Source organism: Poecilia formosa, unplaced genomic scaffold (genome assembly GCF_000485575.1).
Source record: "Poecilia formosa unplaced genomic scaffold, Poecilia_formosa-5.1.2 Scaffold31, whole genome shotgun sequence".
Taxonomy (NCBI): domain Eukaryota; kingdom Metazoa; phylum Chordata; class Actinopteri; order Cyprinodontiformes; family Poeciliidae; genus Poecilia; species Poecilia formosa.
In genome coordinates, this window is record NW_006799970.1 from 1690935 (window position 1) to 1708095 (window position 17161).

The 17161-nt window shown below is 38.6% G+C and overlaps 1 protein-coding gene across 3 annotated transcripts in view; it reads left to right on the forward strand.

The window, feature by feature from the left end:
- Nucleotides 1–17154, forward strand: part of LOC103136259 (prolactin-releasing peptide receptor) — a 17701-nt gene extending 547 nt beyond the window's left edge. Inside the window, exons 1-4 of one of the 3 annotated variants that reach the window (XM_007549427.2) lie at nucleotides 2578–2809; nucleotides 10997–11469; nucleotides 12860–13257; nucleotides 15316–17154. In XM_007549427.2, the coding sequence (XP_007549489.1) occupies nucleotides 11013–11469; nucleotides 12860–13257; nucleotides 15316–15609 (1149 nt within the window). In that variant the 5' untranslated portion in view covers nucleotides 2578–2809; nucleotides 10997–11012 and the 3' untranslated portion in view covers nucleotides 15610–17154. Of the gene's footprint in view, nucleotides 1–2577; nucleotides 2810–8499; nucleotides 8618–10996; nucleotides 11470–12859; nucleotides 13258–15315 lie in introns of those variants that run through there. The other 2 variants (XM_016670160.1, XM_016670161.1) reach the window with 2 other exon arrangements.
- Nucleotides 17155–17161: the final 7 nt, after the last annotated feature.

A 17161-nucleotide genomic window follows, 5' to 3' on the forward strand; every position in this document is an offset into this window, starting at 1 on the left:
ACTTACAAAGGAACTCGGTACCTGGCATTTCCGTCTTTTCATGGATTTCACCCAGTCACCGTTATCCAGGGTTGCAGGACAGTTCCAAATGGAACAACGAAATGCTGCTAATAAACCAGAGGCGGTTGTGAATTTGTGTAAAAACAAAGAAAGTGAGAGATGCAGACAATAGGCGACCTTCCTCATAGTACTAAGATATTTTCACGATGACATTTTACACCACAGTTCATATGGCCAATAGTTAAGTCTGCCCTATCTTGTTAAAAGTATCCAATCAAACTAATTGTTCACAATCACACCTTCAATCACACCTTCAATTAAACTGACATATTTGGACTGCACAATGAAAGTATAGAGTAAGTAACCCCACACAGGAGAATGCAAAAAGAGAAAAACCTGACCCGACCCACAGCTCATTAAACAGTAATGAAAATCACTGATCCGTTTAGAAGCTCTTTATTTTGTGTTTATCATTGCTGACTGGTTTCCTGTAGTGATTTAAACATTTATTTAAGTCTAACTTAACTTGAGCCTGGTCAGTGACTGTAGTTGTACACATGATTCTTTTATCCTGACCGCAGCTCTACTTATTTTTCTTAATTTGCTTTGCAACAATCCATAATTTGTACACATTCGTAATTCTTAAAAATATTCAATAATGTGTTCAAGTCTGAATATGACCATGTCTGTTTATTGAACAGAATGATCACATTTTGAAATATTGGAATGGAAACGAACTTCAGTCAGGAAATCGATTTTATCCACAAAAGTAGTTTGACAGGTTTTTTTATCATTATTATTTTCCTTTATTTTAAATAATGTGGTTGCAAAAAAAATGGATATTTCAGTAAATGGTTCCAATAAAGACTTTTGGTTGCTTTAGCTACATTTAGCAAGTGAAATTTATCCAAGCACTTTTCATGGACACAGAGTCCAAAAGAAATTATACAACTTAAATCAATCAAATCTAAATTATACATGGTATTAAAACAAAGATGCCGCCTATTCCTGTGCAAAAACAAAATTTATTTTTGCTGGTTCACCTTTAAAAATACACATCTTAGTGTGACTAAAGATAAAATTCTTGGTTTCTTGAATTCCCACTTTGCTGAGGTTTCTTTCCACGTCTGCTGATCTTCGTGTTCTTCACTTGCAAGAATTTAGATTTGCCTTATTGATTTCTATTCAGGACTGTAAGCAATATTTATACACAAGTCATAACACCCAATGCCCTTTTATGAAACTCTTACCGCGATTATGTTGACAATCAGCTGCACAGACAGCTAAAACATTTCGATAACAAGGTTAAATAAATGCCAGCCCATACATCTGAGACCAAACTGCTAAAAGCTTTTCTTTTATATCTGCAAAGGACAAAAGCGAATAAAATCTTTAGTCAATTTACCTCCTAAAACAAAGCACAGGAGGACTTATCTGACATCTAATTTCAGCGGTGTGCAAAGGAAAAATTGCACTTGATTCGAGAGTAAAACGTTCAACATTTACTTTTCACACAGCTAAACCCTGTGTTTACGCTCCTCTGATTATATGTGTTTATCTTTATTATTCAAATGTGAAATCTATGGCTGAAGAAAGTTCCCTTCGCTTTCTGTCGTCTCTACTGATACAAACAACTCAAACCTTCAGTTTCTTTCAGATGCAAAGACTTCCTTTTGAAATTCACCAACCCATATATCTCTTTATTTTTTATTCTGCTCCCCTGCTTGTGGATCTCATGTTTTTTGCTGTTTTTGTTTGTTTTTTTTCCTCCCCTTTTCTTGCCAGGATAGGTTGTTCTATTGAGTGCTCCATCTTGTACTGGATTGGTCCCCCGAAATTGCAGTAGTGAAAAACGGTCAGGAAAAAAAAAAAGCTGAGGAGCAAATATCTGCAAAAAGTATCAAAATCTCTTCAAACACTAAGCATCGGTTTAGAGGGGAATGATGGAAATGGCAGCAAGAGAGAGAGAGAGAGAGAAAAAAAGCCAGTCCAAACGTTATTTTGTGATGGTTTCATTGCAGTCAACAGGATATCTATGAGTGGGTATCAAACAGAAATTACAGAAATTAGTCTAATGCTGACATCATGGCTTTACAAATGTTTCCTAAAATAAGACAAACCATTTGTGAGTGTTAAAATGATCAAGTAAAGGGTTGAGCTGACAAAAAATGTGCCAACATTTTATGTTTAAGTTACTCATCACAGTCACTAAGCTGCGTTCTTCTACAATAGTTCTGCTTTCTTAGCAACGGTCAGCAGAGATCTGGTTCTTTCTGAGAACATAATTCTGTCCATCCTTCACATGGTTGTTCCTTTCTCTTTTTTTTTACCCCCCCTCTTTCTCCTCCACAGGTAGTTGATATGTCAGCAAGGCAATCAAGGCTTTCAAATACAGCTGCACAAAACAGGCGTTCTGCCAGCCGAGGTCAAATAATAGCCGGCTGTTGTCGCTTTTGTGTGTGTATATGTGAAGTGTGAATGTGTAAAAATGCAGACGTGATAAAGGAGCAAATGTGGGAGGGCACACATTTGGTGAGGATTTGAAGGGAGAGAGGTGGGTTCTTCTCTCTCCCCCCCTTTTTCCTCCCCTGTCACTCTCATTGAGCGCTAAGTGAGAAACACCATCTTCTTCCCCGACTCGCCACACAACACGGGCTTCTTTTTTTTTAGGCTGGGGGAAGAGAGAGCGTTCAGTAATAATATTTTAGATTTTTCACAACAGGGATAAAAAGAAAAGAAAGTCAGCGTTTTTGTTTTCGCAAAAAAAAAAGTGAAGAGGCACAAAAGGAAATCTGTCTGATTTGTAAAGGTAAGATCTTTATTTTTGATGACATACTGAAACACTGGGAGGTTTTTTTTAATGTATAAAAAAAAACAATCAATTAAAAAAAATCTTTTGTTTTGGAATTTAGCTAAAATACATAGTTTGAAATTTCATCTAAAAATTACTTTCTCTCTGTGAGGCAACTGATTGTTAGAAAATGTTCTCATTCATTCAAAGTAGAAGGAAAAAATGAATTATCGAAATTAAGCTATTAGATGATTTAATTACCACCATAAAAACACTCTGTAATTTGAACCAATTTAAGGCGAATGATGATTAGCAGCATTTGTCATCTTTAAATGTGTTCTGGCTCTGCAGGATTGTGTGTGACATTTCAGAGGAGCGCTAGAGAAAACAAATGCATTCCTGCCTGCAGATTTAGCTTTGGTGGCTTTCCATGCAGTTTTCTTGAACAGATACATGTTTTGTTTTGTTCTTTGTTTTTTTCTATTTGGAGATCCTTTTAAAATATAATGAAATGCCTGATTTAAATGCAAAAAAATATATAAAAAGTTATGTTGTAGGAATGTTTCATAAAACATGCAAAATATGTGTGAAAGAAGTCAACAACTTTCAAGTATATCCGTTTTGAATTCATTTAATGTAATACATTTATTGTTGCAATCACAAGGGACACTATGGAGAAAAGGAAAGAAATTATAAGAGCTCAGTTCTTTGGGTTTTTTTTGCTTGATTTTGTTACTTACTGAATGAAATGAAACCTAAACATTTGTACACTCGGAGCAACTACTCTCAGTAAATCTGAAACAAAAACAAGATCATCTGAAGCAATCAAATTTTCACTCAAGACATCTGCAAAACTAAGAATATATTAAAGCTTTTTGTTTGTGTGGCTTTTGTTTATTGGCTCCAGTGCTGCTACAACTTCTTCTCAGTGGCAAAAAAAGAAAAAGAAAATATTGACTGTAACTTCTTAAATTAACCTAACCTTTTTTTTTAAGTAAGCCAATGCCTCCAGGGCTGCTTCGACCTCCGGTAATGAAATGGTCAGCGGGTGAAAATAACATTTAGCCAACAACTGGTCATTAGTCTCCCAGACCTGAAGAAACGCGAGGAGTTACAGTCATTTGCTGACTCTGATATGAAAACTGTGTCCAGTTCAAATTTGCTAAAGTTTAAGTGGAAATTATGCATCGTTTATCTGACATCCCCGATTTAGACAGTAAGTGAAAGTATTAAGTCACCGCTTTAGAAATGCATAGATTCATCTTTCCCCTAATTCCTGTTTCACTTTTACCCAACTTCTGCCTCCAGCTCCATCTGGATGCCTCGGCACGCTCGGTATGACGGATGCTTAAAATTCAAACAAAGTGCTCAAAAGAGGGAAATGTCAGTGGAGTCACACAGTGATAAAAGTGAATGTGGAAATAAAAAAAAAACACTATGGGGATATAAGAGAGCAAGCTAAGCAGGATGAGAGAGCATCAACAGTAGATGTCCTTCCTGTTTTGCATTTTGAGAGCGCTCAATTCACATCACGCCTTGCAAATTAGCTGTGGGGTCTGGATGATTTCCACAAAGGCCATGGCAACAGCGTTACTAGGCGAGGGTGGGTTCCTTCTAAGCTGTCTGACAAGGTAGATGTTGGGAGACCAGATGGGATCGGAGCACATGCTCCTGCTGCCGATTACCAACACGTGGATAACAAATTAGCAATTAAAGACACACTTTGGTTTGACACCAAGGCCCGGCCAGCTCTCGGGCGGAGCGATTCTGAGAAAGTAATGGTTACCAACAAGTTTTGGATTGATTGTGAAGAATCGTTTAACTCCCCCTCCGCTGATTGCGGTGACGCTGCAGAGCACGTATTAAGTCATTCGAGTGGGTCCATCTGTTTAAGAATTGATCACTCATCCGAGTCATTTTCATTTGCAGCAAAGAGCTATAAATACTTGTCTGTGCAGCCGACTTTGTCACTGAAAGACCGATCGTCATCAGAAGTTAGGAGTTTAGAGAAAAATTTGGCCACCACTGTTATCACCATGGTCACAAGGCTTGGTTTCTGCTGCGAAAACTCTTAATTCGCACAATTTAGTAACATTGCTTAAAAAAAATCACTACTTGTTTTTATTTACAATTCATAGAATCTAATTTGTCGCAAATAATTACACAACATATTTCTTTACGTATTCAGATGATCTGCAAGAAAGACAGAGAAATATATCAAACTACGACCTAAGATCTAGCAGACACTTTAAATAACTTTAATGTCAAATAAAAAAAAAAAAAATCTCACTAGCTGATGATCAAAAACATAATGGAAAAACATTGTTGTGATGATATTACTGAAGGCGGAGTGTCTGAAAGAGAAGGAGCTTCTTAAAGAGACAGAAGCCAGTTTCAAAACGTTTTTTTAGGAAATGTTTCATATGTACAGACTGAAGATAACAGAGTTACTTGATTGTGCTATGAAACTGCACAAAGCTGCACCTTTGACAATAGTTAGTGATTAAAGAAATCAAGGCAAAAAGAAATTCCTATCATCAATAATCAAGGAAAAGTTTTTGCAGCCTGAGACAACAAGGCAGAAGACAAATGTGCTTGAATGAGATTAAATAATTTGTAATGCTGCAAAACTTGGATCACAATGACAAGTAATGGTTGCAGAATCGGTTGCACCAAAAAGCCTTACATGTATTGTAGATCTCTTGCAAATATGCCCAAATGTATAACTGTAACATAAGCAAACCTGTTGACGTAAAGTACACACGCTTCAGAAAAAAATAAATTTCATGTTACCCAAAGCATTTCATAAAACATAGCATCTATTAAGTACATTCAAGGCATTTTAACACAACTAACAATTTGCAATGTCTGAAAAAAAAAAAAAAAACCCATCGTAAACTACCTTATTTATTTTTAGAAAGACGTTTCGTTTCAAACAAACAAACAAACAAAAAATAAAAAAAAAAAAAAAACCCATCGTAAACTACCTTATTTATTTTTAGAAAGACGTTTCGTTTCAGCTAAAGGTGAAAGAGTCCACGTTGTTTTAAATAATGACGTAGAGCTTTTCAGCTGAAGTGAACAGAAACACAAATGTCTTCAGGGATGAAAAGCCAACATACAGAGGTTGACTCATGCTACACTTAATCCACTTATCCTTGTAGTGCTTTGATCATGTGAAGCCTGACGTACGACAGAAACACCGAAGAATACTCAAGCCATAAAATATGTAGCAGAACTGCGATCAACAACACAATCACCTCTACCAGAGCAATCAGATCAGGAAAGCGGCTTCCGCTTTCAAGGGAAGGTCAGATTATTTCCCTTCATAAAGAGCTAAATTTATTGCTAATAAATACTTGATACAGTGTTGTTGGATGCTACTGATGAAAACAACATGAAGCAAAACATGTTGTGTTTCTTTGGATGTTCCCTCATTTAAAACACAGAGGGAGCTTGACACTTTGTTGTCGCTCTCACACAAAAGCACTGTCCCGGTTTGCCTGGATGGTGCAAGTGTAAGACAGGAAGGCTTTCTTCACATTTTTCCCAGAAAACTGTGAAACTGGAAGTAGTTACGTAATATGGATACTTAGAAATGCAACCCGCAAAACCACAGCACCAGAAGTTGACTTAGTGGACCCATTATGCAAAATAGCGTTGTAGTATTTCCATTTGGGGTCTCTAGAGCTTATAGAAAGAGTTCAAAGGCTAAAACAAAACACATGAACCAATTAGTTTATGTTTTTTAGGGGTTTGGAACATGAGCTGTTTTAAAAACCTTCAGATTATTAAGTCACAATTGTGAGGCACTTCCCCTTTTACCTAGCAGCCCCAGCTTAGCCCAGTTCCTCAACGCTCCCACAGAACTATGCTCACTTCATTGTTAGAAGACAAGTATGTTTGGTTTTACCGAAGTAGACACTGTACAATGGCTGCTGGAAAAGACTAGTGTTTTGTTATTGACTGCAGTGAGCAGTTTTAATGGCAAAGTCTCAGCTACATTGCCAGAAAAAAAAAAAGATCGTTTTCACAAATCCAACTGTTTAGAGGTCTGTTTAAACAGACCTCTTCGATTAGACCTCTAATCGAAGATTAGACCTCTTCGATTAGAGGTCTAATCGCTCTTCCAGGTCTTCAGTGACTTGGAAGAGCGAAGAAGATGTCGTTCTCCAAAGACGGAGACGTAATGGGGATGTCTCTTTTCAAAACCACGAAAACAAAAAATCATACTCATAAAAGCGCAGCCATGGTCATTCTGACCGTTCCGTAATGAAGGGGCGAAAGCTGTGTCATTGTACATTTGCGCATCTGTTTGCAGCCATTTTCACATCTATTAAGTCCCAACACCGAGTTGGAGGCACAGCCAGCAGCAGCTCATTTGCATAACAGAGACATAACCTTAAAACAGCTCATTCAGAAAGGAGCTCAAAGTAGGCTGAACTGGTCAGGTGAAATCTCATAAGCTGACAATAACTTTTTGAAAAAACATGTATTGAATATGTTTTGTGTAGTCAACAGACTTATCCCTTTTGAAAAGAAATTAAAAATAGGGGACCTTTTCACCAAGTTTTCAAATGTTACCCCAGTAATATAATATGCACAAGAGGCAAGAAGACAAAATGCCTCTAATGTTACTTTAACCAACTGATTTGTAGGTTAAAGTGTGTGCTGCACAAAAAACATTGATGACCCTTATAGTGTTTTTATACATCCTGTAATGCTACAGACACAATTCCACGTGCATTTTATTGGGATTTTAAGTGACTTCTACATATTCAATTGATTGATAAACAATTACAAAGTGGAAGGAAGAATGCACGATTTAAAAGACTGCTACAAATAAAACTGTAAAGTTTGATCTGCATTTGTGTCGAGCCCCCGCTGAAACAACTTTTGCAACAGCATTTTGGAACATGTCTCTGCACCTTTGGACTTCTAGAGACCCATATTTATTCTAGTCTCTTCTGCAAAGCAGCTGCTTTATGGATGATTATTGATCTAATCTATTCCATCATATCTCTGGCATTACGCCCAGAGTTGTTGTCCTACTGGAAGATAAAGTTTGGCCCAGTTTCCAATATTTTGCAGCCTCTTTTGCGTCACTCTGTATTTAGCTTCACCCATCTTTCTATCATCACCTGGCAACTTTCAGAACCATACTGTCACCATTAGGTGTTTGTGGTGATGGGGCTCGTGAGGCTCCATTTGTGGGTCTCACCCTCGTCTACACAGGCATCCTGAATATGTTGGTTTTCCTCAGCTTTCTCTTGTCAGTGAAATACTACAGTGCACAGATAATTTCTTGAAGTCGATCAACGAGGTTCTGCAGCAGCTGCAGCACTAACACAAACATTTTCCCTGTTTTTGAAGGGGGGTGGGGGTTCCCACATGGACAGGGCCTAATGCTTCAGAACCTGAAGTTTGCAGTTGTAATATAACAAAACGTAAAAAGACTCAAGAGGTACCAATAAAAACCCAGCATTTTTAGCTACACAAACATCCTGTCCACAGATAAGCATGCTTTCCCTGCTGCAAACCTTTTTATACCACAGATAATCTGTTTAGTGACAGCACCAATCTGTATTCAGTAGATTAATAATTTTGTCTCAGCTAGTGTGAAGGGCTCTGTGTCATGAGGGATGTCTGTGCTGCTTGGAATAATCAGCATTAGTTAAATAAAACACATTGCTTTCACCAGGGGCGCCTGCAGGAGATTATTGGAGGGCGCGCACAAAAGACAAAACCGTCACTGAACCCGCATGACCATGACCACGACCACATGCCCAACACACATCGAAACCAGCACAGACCTAACCCACACAAGTACGGGTCACATGCACGCAATGCGCTTGGCACACAGAGACGCAGCTGATGGCGAGTTCCTGACACACACAGATATGCTGCATAAACGCAGACAGGAGGGTTTGACACAAAAAACAAATTTTTTTATTTTTTCCACAATTTTGTTAATAGTAACTGTGTATATATATATATATACACACACACACATATATATATATATATGTTTTTTTTTTACTCAAATGAAAAACTCAAGGTACGCACAATGCGTTTAGCCGTAGAGCTGTAGGATATCCTGACATTCACAATCCTTAAGCCTTCAAATAAATTTAAAGTCATAAAAACAGATCAATTTAGTTTTAATAACAAGTTTAACATATTGGAAACACTGATGGATGAGTAAAGGTCACACTTTTGTTTTGGATACAGGAAGCAATTGACAAAATGACAAAAAAAAAAAAAACTGCTTCACAGGCATCTGAAAATCATTTTAGGTTCAGATGGCTTTTTTTACTCTGTAGCCACTGCAGCTGGTTGTTCTTTTATTAGCGGCCAAAACACAAAGGCCACATGAAGACAGGCAGCAGCCTCCACAGTTCTGTGCCTCACGAGAATGGACTTGGTCATAGAGGAATATTTGGCCATCAAATATGGAGCCAAAAATAACAACAACGAGGAACACATAAAGTAATCGCAAACAGTGCTAGATTGTTGAATTTTATTAAATATATATAGTTCAGTTTTAAAGGTTTGTTGTCAATAATATTAGTTTGAAATTGTCAAAGAGTACCACCACAATTATGCTTCCATTAATACCAAAATCTCCTGCCAAATGCTCCTGAAAGCAGGTTGTTAAAATTAAAATTTACAAGCATGTCTGTTCTCGTTGCCGAGCTCTAATTTGAATGCGATGATATAAAAGGGACGGTTTTCATCTCGGCACAATTGCAGCAGATAAGGATTCTTTATTATTCTGGATTACGTTAAAAAGGACTGAGCTAATCTTTGATATGAGTGCTTACAAAAACCACACTTACGGCCTGATGAATTCACACTTTTCATTACATTTCTCTGCTAGTGTATGTGCACTTCACTGTATATCTAACAGCTGCATGCAGCAGCAGCCAGAATTGGGATTTGGCAGCTCTTCGAAGCAAATCCACTAGTGAGCGAAATGTTCCAGCGTACGATGCGCTGTGACGCACTGGAGTGGAAAAATGTATCCTTCACATTAGAACGCTCCCCAGAGATGTCATAAAAATATTTTAAAAGATTTCCTAGGAGAATTTACACTCAAACTCTGTTTCATTTAGACATAAAAAAAGATCTGCAAGTGAATAATTATTGTCAGTGTGTGTGTGCATGTTTAGAAGCATCAGGGATTTATATATACTCTTGTGCTGTCTGGCTGAGTATGAATTTATTTATCAAGATGAAACATAGTTATACAAACACATTAATGTTGACTTTTTTATAGAAGGATCGTATTCTGCTGTCGTTCTGACCATAAATGATGTCAGCTAACATTGGGCAGCTGGTTTCTTGTAACCCACAGGTCAAACTTCTGGTATTCTAGACTCAGACTGTGTGGCTCCTTGTAGGTGATGTGCAACTTAAGGACAAAATTATTCAAGGTGAAGGCAGGAAATGGGTCAACAGTCTCCATATTTGAGGCGTCCACTCCATACCGCTACAGCTCATACTACCAGAAAACTTCTTATTGACTCAAGTGTGTCTTTAAATGTTTCTGCATTTGGGGGAAAAAAAAAAATCACCAGCAGTTGAAGTCCAGTGATCTGAGTTGTTTCAGAAGACCTGAGATGTAAGAAACTAAACTTGCATGAAGTTTTCATAGATGAACTATCATTTATATTTAGTCAGAGCAAATATCACACTTTAATGGGTTCAGAGTTTCTTCAGTTGTCTGCGGGTCAAACTATGTTATGGGACGTCCCAGGCAGGAAGTCTATGGTAGTGCTACTTCCTTCCCTGGGGCCTGTTTTCCCGTTTGCACTCTGTTTTTCTCAGCCGATGTACACAGCAAGATGCAACTCAAGCTGCCTTGTGCCTCATCTTCTGGAAACAAGCTAGTTTTACAGCACAATCGACCCCTCTGGCACAGTCACAAATGAAAATGTAGACCATCCCTGTGGGCTGTTTTGAGAGCAACGTGAAGCTTTCTATGCCATACATGTTTGTTCAAGAATTAAACCATAAAAGTAAAACTCCTGTCCGTTAAACATGCACTCATCATAGGTAGTAATAGTGACTAATTCTGTCTTATTTTAGACACAATAACTCTAAATTAGTCAGACCAGACATGGTATTGAAATCCCTCGATAATGACTAATTACATTCATCAAATTGGAGTAATTAATGATTCATTTTTGCCTTTCTCTTAAGGTCTACCTGCAAGGACATGGACATCTTTATGAATAAGGACTTCGGTTTGACTGGAAACGCTACTCAAGACACAGGAGGACCAGAAGGCAACAAAGGCCAAGGACTCAATCACAGCGACCCACTGGACATGTTTGTTGGGATGGAGCTTCTTCAGCGGTTCAAACCTCTTTTTTTGCCTCTCTACTGCCTCGTGGTGGTTGTGGCCGGTGTTGGAAACTCATTTTTGTTGGCCTGCATTTTGGCAGACAAGAAACTCCACAACGCCACCAACTTCTTCATTGGTAATTTAGCGGCTGGCGACCTGCTGATGTGTTTAAGTTGTGTCCCACTGACTGTGTCTTACGCCTTCGACAGCCATGGCTGGGCTTTTGGACAACCTCTCTGCCACTTGGTGCCCTTGCTGCAGTGTGCCACGGTGTTTGCCTCAGTGCTTTCACTCACAGCCATTGCTGTTGATCGCTACATTGTTGTAGGTAAATAACTTAACATTTATGCTTTGGAATATGAATTTATTGCATGTACTCAATAAATATCATCTGTATAGAAAATTAAGCACCATAAAATAGATATATTTACATTAATATGGTAGATTGATCTAAGAGAATATTGCAGTTTGCTCTAGTAAAGATCCCTAAAAATCCTTAAAATGAATTAATCTTTTATTGCACAATAACAAATAAAAAAAAGGAAAATTTAAATTTGATGACATTTGTAAGTGAAAGACCCACAGCATCCCAGATCCTCTACCAAACTTAAAAGTGTTTTTCGGACTATAAGCCGCTTCTTTTATTTTCCTCACACTTTGAACCACGTGGCTTGTAGCCCGGTGCAGCTTTTCTGTGGATTTTTCTTCCACCGCCAGGGGGCTCTTTAGCAGGAAGTGAATCATTGGAGGTCAAAATTGGAAATCAAGGAAGAAAGCACTGATTTTCATTTAGAACAAGCACATGCTAGCAGCAGGCACTATTGAGAAATTTCTCCAAACTCACATGATGCAGCTTTTAAGGTGGGGGCTAATCGACCTGACAGTACAGGAACGTGAACGAACTATGATTCGGCTTTGGAGACTCTACTGCGTCCTTATGGAAAACCGAGAGCGGCGGAGATACCAGCGGCTTATATGTGTACATTATCAGTTTTTTTTTAAAATTGTAATTGCAGCGGGTTATAGTATGGTGCGCCCTATGGTCCGGAAATAAGATATTTTGCTAAAATCCAGACCCACCTTGAGTATTTGCTCCTAAAACTCCCAATCTTAGTCTCTTCAGCTTTAGCATACTTCATTTATACATTTGTAATGTTTGGTAAGAAACAATTTTATTTTATTTTATTTATTTTTTTCGCATTAATCTCAATCAGTCAGTTAGCATGGTGGACATATTGCTAATTGCTTCCTGTGTTGTATTTGTTGCTGCCTCTTGGCCAGGATTCCATTAAAAAAATCAGTTTTTTATCTCAATGAGTTTGTCTCATAACGATTTATCAAAACAGATGGGCCTTTATGTCAAGTCATATTTACAAGTGATGGATAACTAATTAGAAGTTCCTAGAAACATTAATCAATTTAGAGCAAAAAGAAAAAAATTGCTTCAGTTGTGTTTATTTGAAAGGAATAATGTGCTTCTCCTTAATGTTAATTTTCTAACTCAAACCAAAAGTTAGACTTTTTTTAAGCCTTTTAGTTTGACAATATGCATAGAGGAACACAATATCAATTCATTTTGGGGCTTTTTGAACACTTCTTGATCAGGAGAGCCAACGGGTCTGTCCAAGTCTGTTCTCTGAAGTGGATTTGAAAGCAATAAGTCCCTAATGCTTTTCTTCCTGTGTATTTCCATTTGTTTTTTCATTTCCTCTTCGCAGCTCACCCGGTAAGGAAAAGAATTTCTGCCTGGGGCTGTGGCGCAGTGACTCTGGGCGTCTGGCTTTTGTCTCTGGCCTTGGCTGCACCTCCGTCTTTTTACACACGCTACCTGGACCTCCGCCCCAGCGGGATAGACTTGGTGGTGTGTGAGGAATTCTGGCCCGACAGCGGCAATCTGCGGTTGTTGTACTCCTGCTTCATCCTGACGACCTCCTACATGATCCCGCTGCTGTCCGTCAGCATCTCCTACTGCGCCATCACTGTTAGCCTTAAGCGCTACTCGGTTCCTGGGGAGCCATCCAGCAGTCAACAGCGCTGGAGTCAAAGAAGAAAAAAGACCTTTACTCTGTTGGTGGCCTCAGTGCTCGCATTTGCACTGTGCTGGCTGCCTCTGCAGGTAATTACCAAACAAACACATCTGAAAACAAATACCTAGCCACTTGATGTTTACCGGTCTTTACTGCTTATTATTATTACTATGATTATTTATTTGCTACCCCCTGATTCAGCTGAATGTCAGAAGACCGAATTTGCATCCCACTTCTATTTGCATCAACCAGCAAATGATGAACTCAACAGCAGGGAAGAAGCCAAAAATAAAACTTTTATTGCCAGCGAGATTAGATTTTCTGCATCATTTATGACCGAGAGCCACGTTGAAGTAACAGAGTCTGCAAATCTGACACTATTTTCTCAATGAGCTATGAAGACTAAAAGATTAGGATTTCATTATTAGAAGGATGAAGTTACACAGCGTAGTGGTTGATGAGACCATCATTTGAAGGTCACTCTGTTTATGTTGCAAAACTTACCAGGTGGGAAAGATTCATTTCACAACAGCAACGGTGCTCCATGCAGCCTACAGATACATTTGCAATCTTGCAGGGCTGTTGCATGCTTTTTTTTCATGTCACAAAGAGGAAATCGTCTTCATAAGCGTAACCTCTGCATGTTAAAGGAAGTAACACTTTGATTGATGTTGGTAGGTTTTGTTCAACAGGTTAGTACTACCGTAACCAAATGAAATCACCACAGTGGCACTTCAGAACGTGTTGGCGACTTCTAAACTGCTAAAGCGGTTTTTCAATTAAAAACTCAAAGCGACTTAAGACTTTTTAAAAATCTATTTCTGCTACCATGGGTTAATAACTTACCTGCAACAGGTAACTTTTCGGACATCTTTAATTATTAGAAATCTGTAATATTTGGTCCCACAGGCTGAAGCTAATACAGTCCAGGAGTGTAAATTTGCACACATTTGACTCTCTAGGCCCCCCTCATTGGCTTTTAATGACTTTGACCAAAAATAACATGAAAAAGTGTCCTTCTTTTTCCTATAATGAGTGAAGATAATATGAAAGGGTCCTTCGGGCCATTTTTAATTTGCTTTCATGCAAATAGTCTGTGCAAATGAAACAGAATAAAACTAATGGAAAATGAGCCTTTTCTTTGGTCTCTTTAATTTTACTGGGCTTCAAATGACTTTCCCATTCTCCTTAATGTAAATGTTTCAAGTTGGCCTAATTGAACTATGAAAATAAGCTTTTTGCTTTTGGGTTCGATGCTGTTCTCTGTTCTACAGCCTGAGAAAAAAAAATAATTGAGGTTACTTAATTTTACCATAAAATAAGCACTTTCGTTCTGTAGAAATTTCTAAAATTATCCAGTTTTTTCTGTGTGTGTAATTTAGAAACGAGTGGCTACTTCATTAGGTCTACAGAGGTTGTCAACCTCAACCTCTGTGGATGGACGGAGCCTCTCCACGATCTTAGATTTTTTTACAGCTCCCAATAGCCCTGAGCATTTGTAATCAGTTCATTATTTAGCATCTCCACGATTATTATTAATCACCCATCGCTCCTCCTAGTGTTGTCCTGGATCACAGTCCCGACAGCAGCAGAACTTCATTAGACCTCATGGTGTTAGAACATCTGGGGACAGTTCAGTATTTGCTTGCACTAAACCATAAAGAAAAGAAAGGGTTATAAAATGAAACCTCGTTGAACTTTCACCAGTGTGGGGCAGGGGTCCAAATGACCCCATCTCTTAAGACCGCAGCTGGGTTAAAGAAAGAGAGACCCAATTTCAAGGCGTTAAATTAAGTCATACTTGATATATACAGCATTTCTTGAAGGTAACAGTTACTTGATGGTGCTATGAAGTGGCACTACGTTTGGTGATTTATCCACCTCCTCACTTGTTTCACTTACAGTCACAGGAAATACTTTAGATGCTCCCGTCTTTCAGACAGGAAGATCACTAGGGAGCATCACCTTCTTCCTCCATTTTCTGTGTAAATAACTATAGATAATGACATTGCTCTATAAAACTTTTAACAAAACCTCACAATAAAAAATTCTAACCCATCTGTGTGTGCAATATGACATCATGTTTTACTCTTCATGCACTCTCAAGTAAAAACTTCTTTTGTTTTCATATGTCTCCTTTTGTTTAGGTGCTGAACCTTTTGCTGGACTTGGACCCAGAGTTCCTCATCATTGGGAAACGCTACATAAACGTCCTGCAAGTTTGCTGCCATTTAGTGGCTATGAGCTCGGCGTGTTACAACCCCTTCATCTACGCCTCCCTGCACAGCAAGGTGCGCGTGCATCTCAAAGGCTACCTCTGTCCTTGCCGCAGTCGTCGAGGGGAAATGGTTGAGAGGGCGCCCTCCAGGAGCGGAGTGTTTGATGCGACTTCAGTAACGGCTCCTGTCATGCAAAGCCACACGATTAATCCCAACATTTAAATTGATGTTCAGAAATATGAGAAAATGCCAAAACACAGGCTCGGTGTTCGTTTAAACCATTTTCCTCTCATGGCTTTTCAGCTTTTTTCATTAACTTCAAGCCGTTCAGTCCTGTTTTGTGTCAGATACCACAGACAGGCGATGATTTATACCAGGGTGTATGATGTCAAGCATGATGACGACGTGCAAGACATCCTTTTGGATATCTGTGTTTTTCTTGAATGGCGAAGCTGGTGGCCTCGACATTAAGCTGACTGAAGCTTCAGAAAGCTCAGCAGAGGCATGATCCAGCCCTGAGGCTGGAGAAACGTGCTGAAGACTGAGACTCTGACCAATGGTTAAAAGACTTCAGAGAGCCGGCTGAACAATGAATCCTTCACACCAGATGTGGAGTACAAGCCAAGAAGAGGAAAAGTGCAAATGAAGTATATTTCTTTTATTATACACATGGCAAATGTGTGTTTTTTTTTTTTCTTTTTTGTTTCTGCCTCGCTTGCCTTATAACTCACCTTGATTTAGTGATGAAATGTGCATTAACTGGCTCGTTTTATTTTGTGGTTTATATGGTTGTGCTATTATTTTAGATGATTTGACTTCACAGTGACATCTTTTCAATTTAGAAATATTTGTTTTTGTAAATAGTATGCATTTCCAGGTTCCGAGGAAAATGGGTAGAAACAAACAGAAAAAAAAACACACACAAAATCCAAATGATTGCAAAGCCAGTGTTAGAAATGTCAAGATTCATTAACGGTTGATAAACAGTAATTTGGATGTGTCTGGAGAAGCTAAATGTATTTAATACTTATGTTAATATTCAGAGCATAACCAGAACAGTCTCTCATAAGCACCTCTGCAGTGACACCACTGTTACTGAACTATTGTCAAGCATGATTAATGGTTTCAAAGCACCTGTGGCAAATCACTTTTAAGCCAGAAAATAATTTATTACGATTACTTGCATGCCGTTGACCTCAGTTTCTTTTACACAAAGATAAGAGTAGATTAATCTAACAGTCAAAGGGGGTTTATCGAAATATTACAAGAATACCTTGTCTGACTGTCCGACAGTAATCCCGAAACACATGAACCGTTTGGTGAAGCTCCCTGTAGGAGCAGAAACACTGAGCACAGGGTATTTCTAACGGCTCCCATCGCCAGCGGCGCAAAAGCCAGCGTTTACGTTTTAACAATCATATTACTGAGCTGCGTGTCGCCTGACAGCTGAGTCCCCTTATTGATTTACAGGAATATATTCTTGGGTGAATTCCTTGTCAAAGAGCGATTTTAATCTAGTGAGTTTTAATTCGGTTCTGATACGGTTGGAAGCTTGTGGCTCAGATTTGCTCATAAAAATATTAATTATAGTTGGGGCTGTCCCCTAATGTTCTTTCCATGCTGATTCCCTGGTAACCTGAGAAAACAAATGTTTGTTTCGTATTGTGTGAAAGTATTTCAATAAAATGGAGGAAGGAGAAAAAGATAAAATTTTCACAGAAGTCGACGTAATGGGGGGAGGGAAATGAAAATAAACCGTAAATTTTCCATTGTG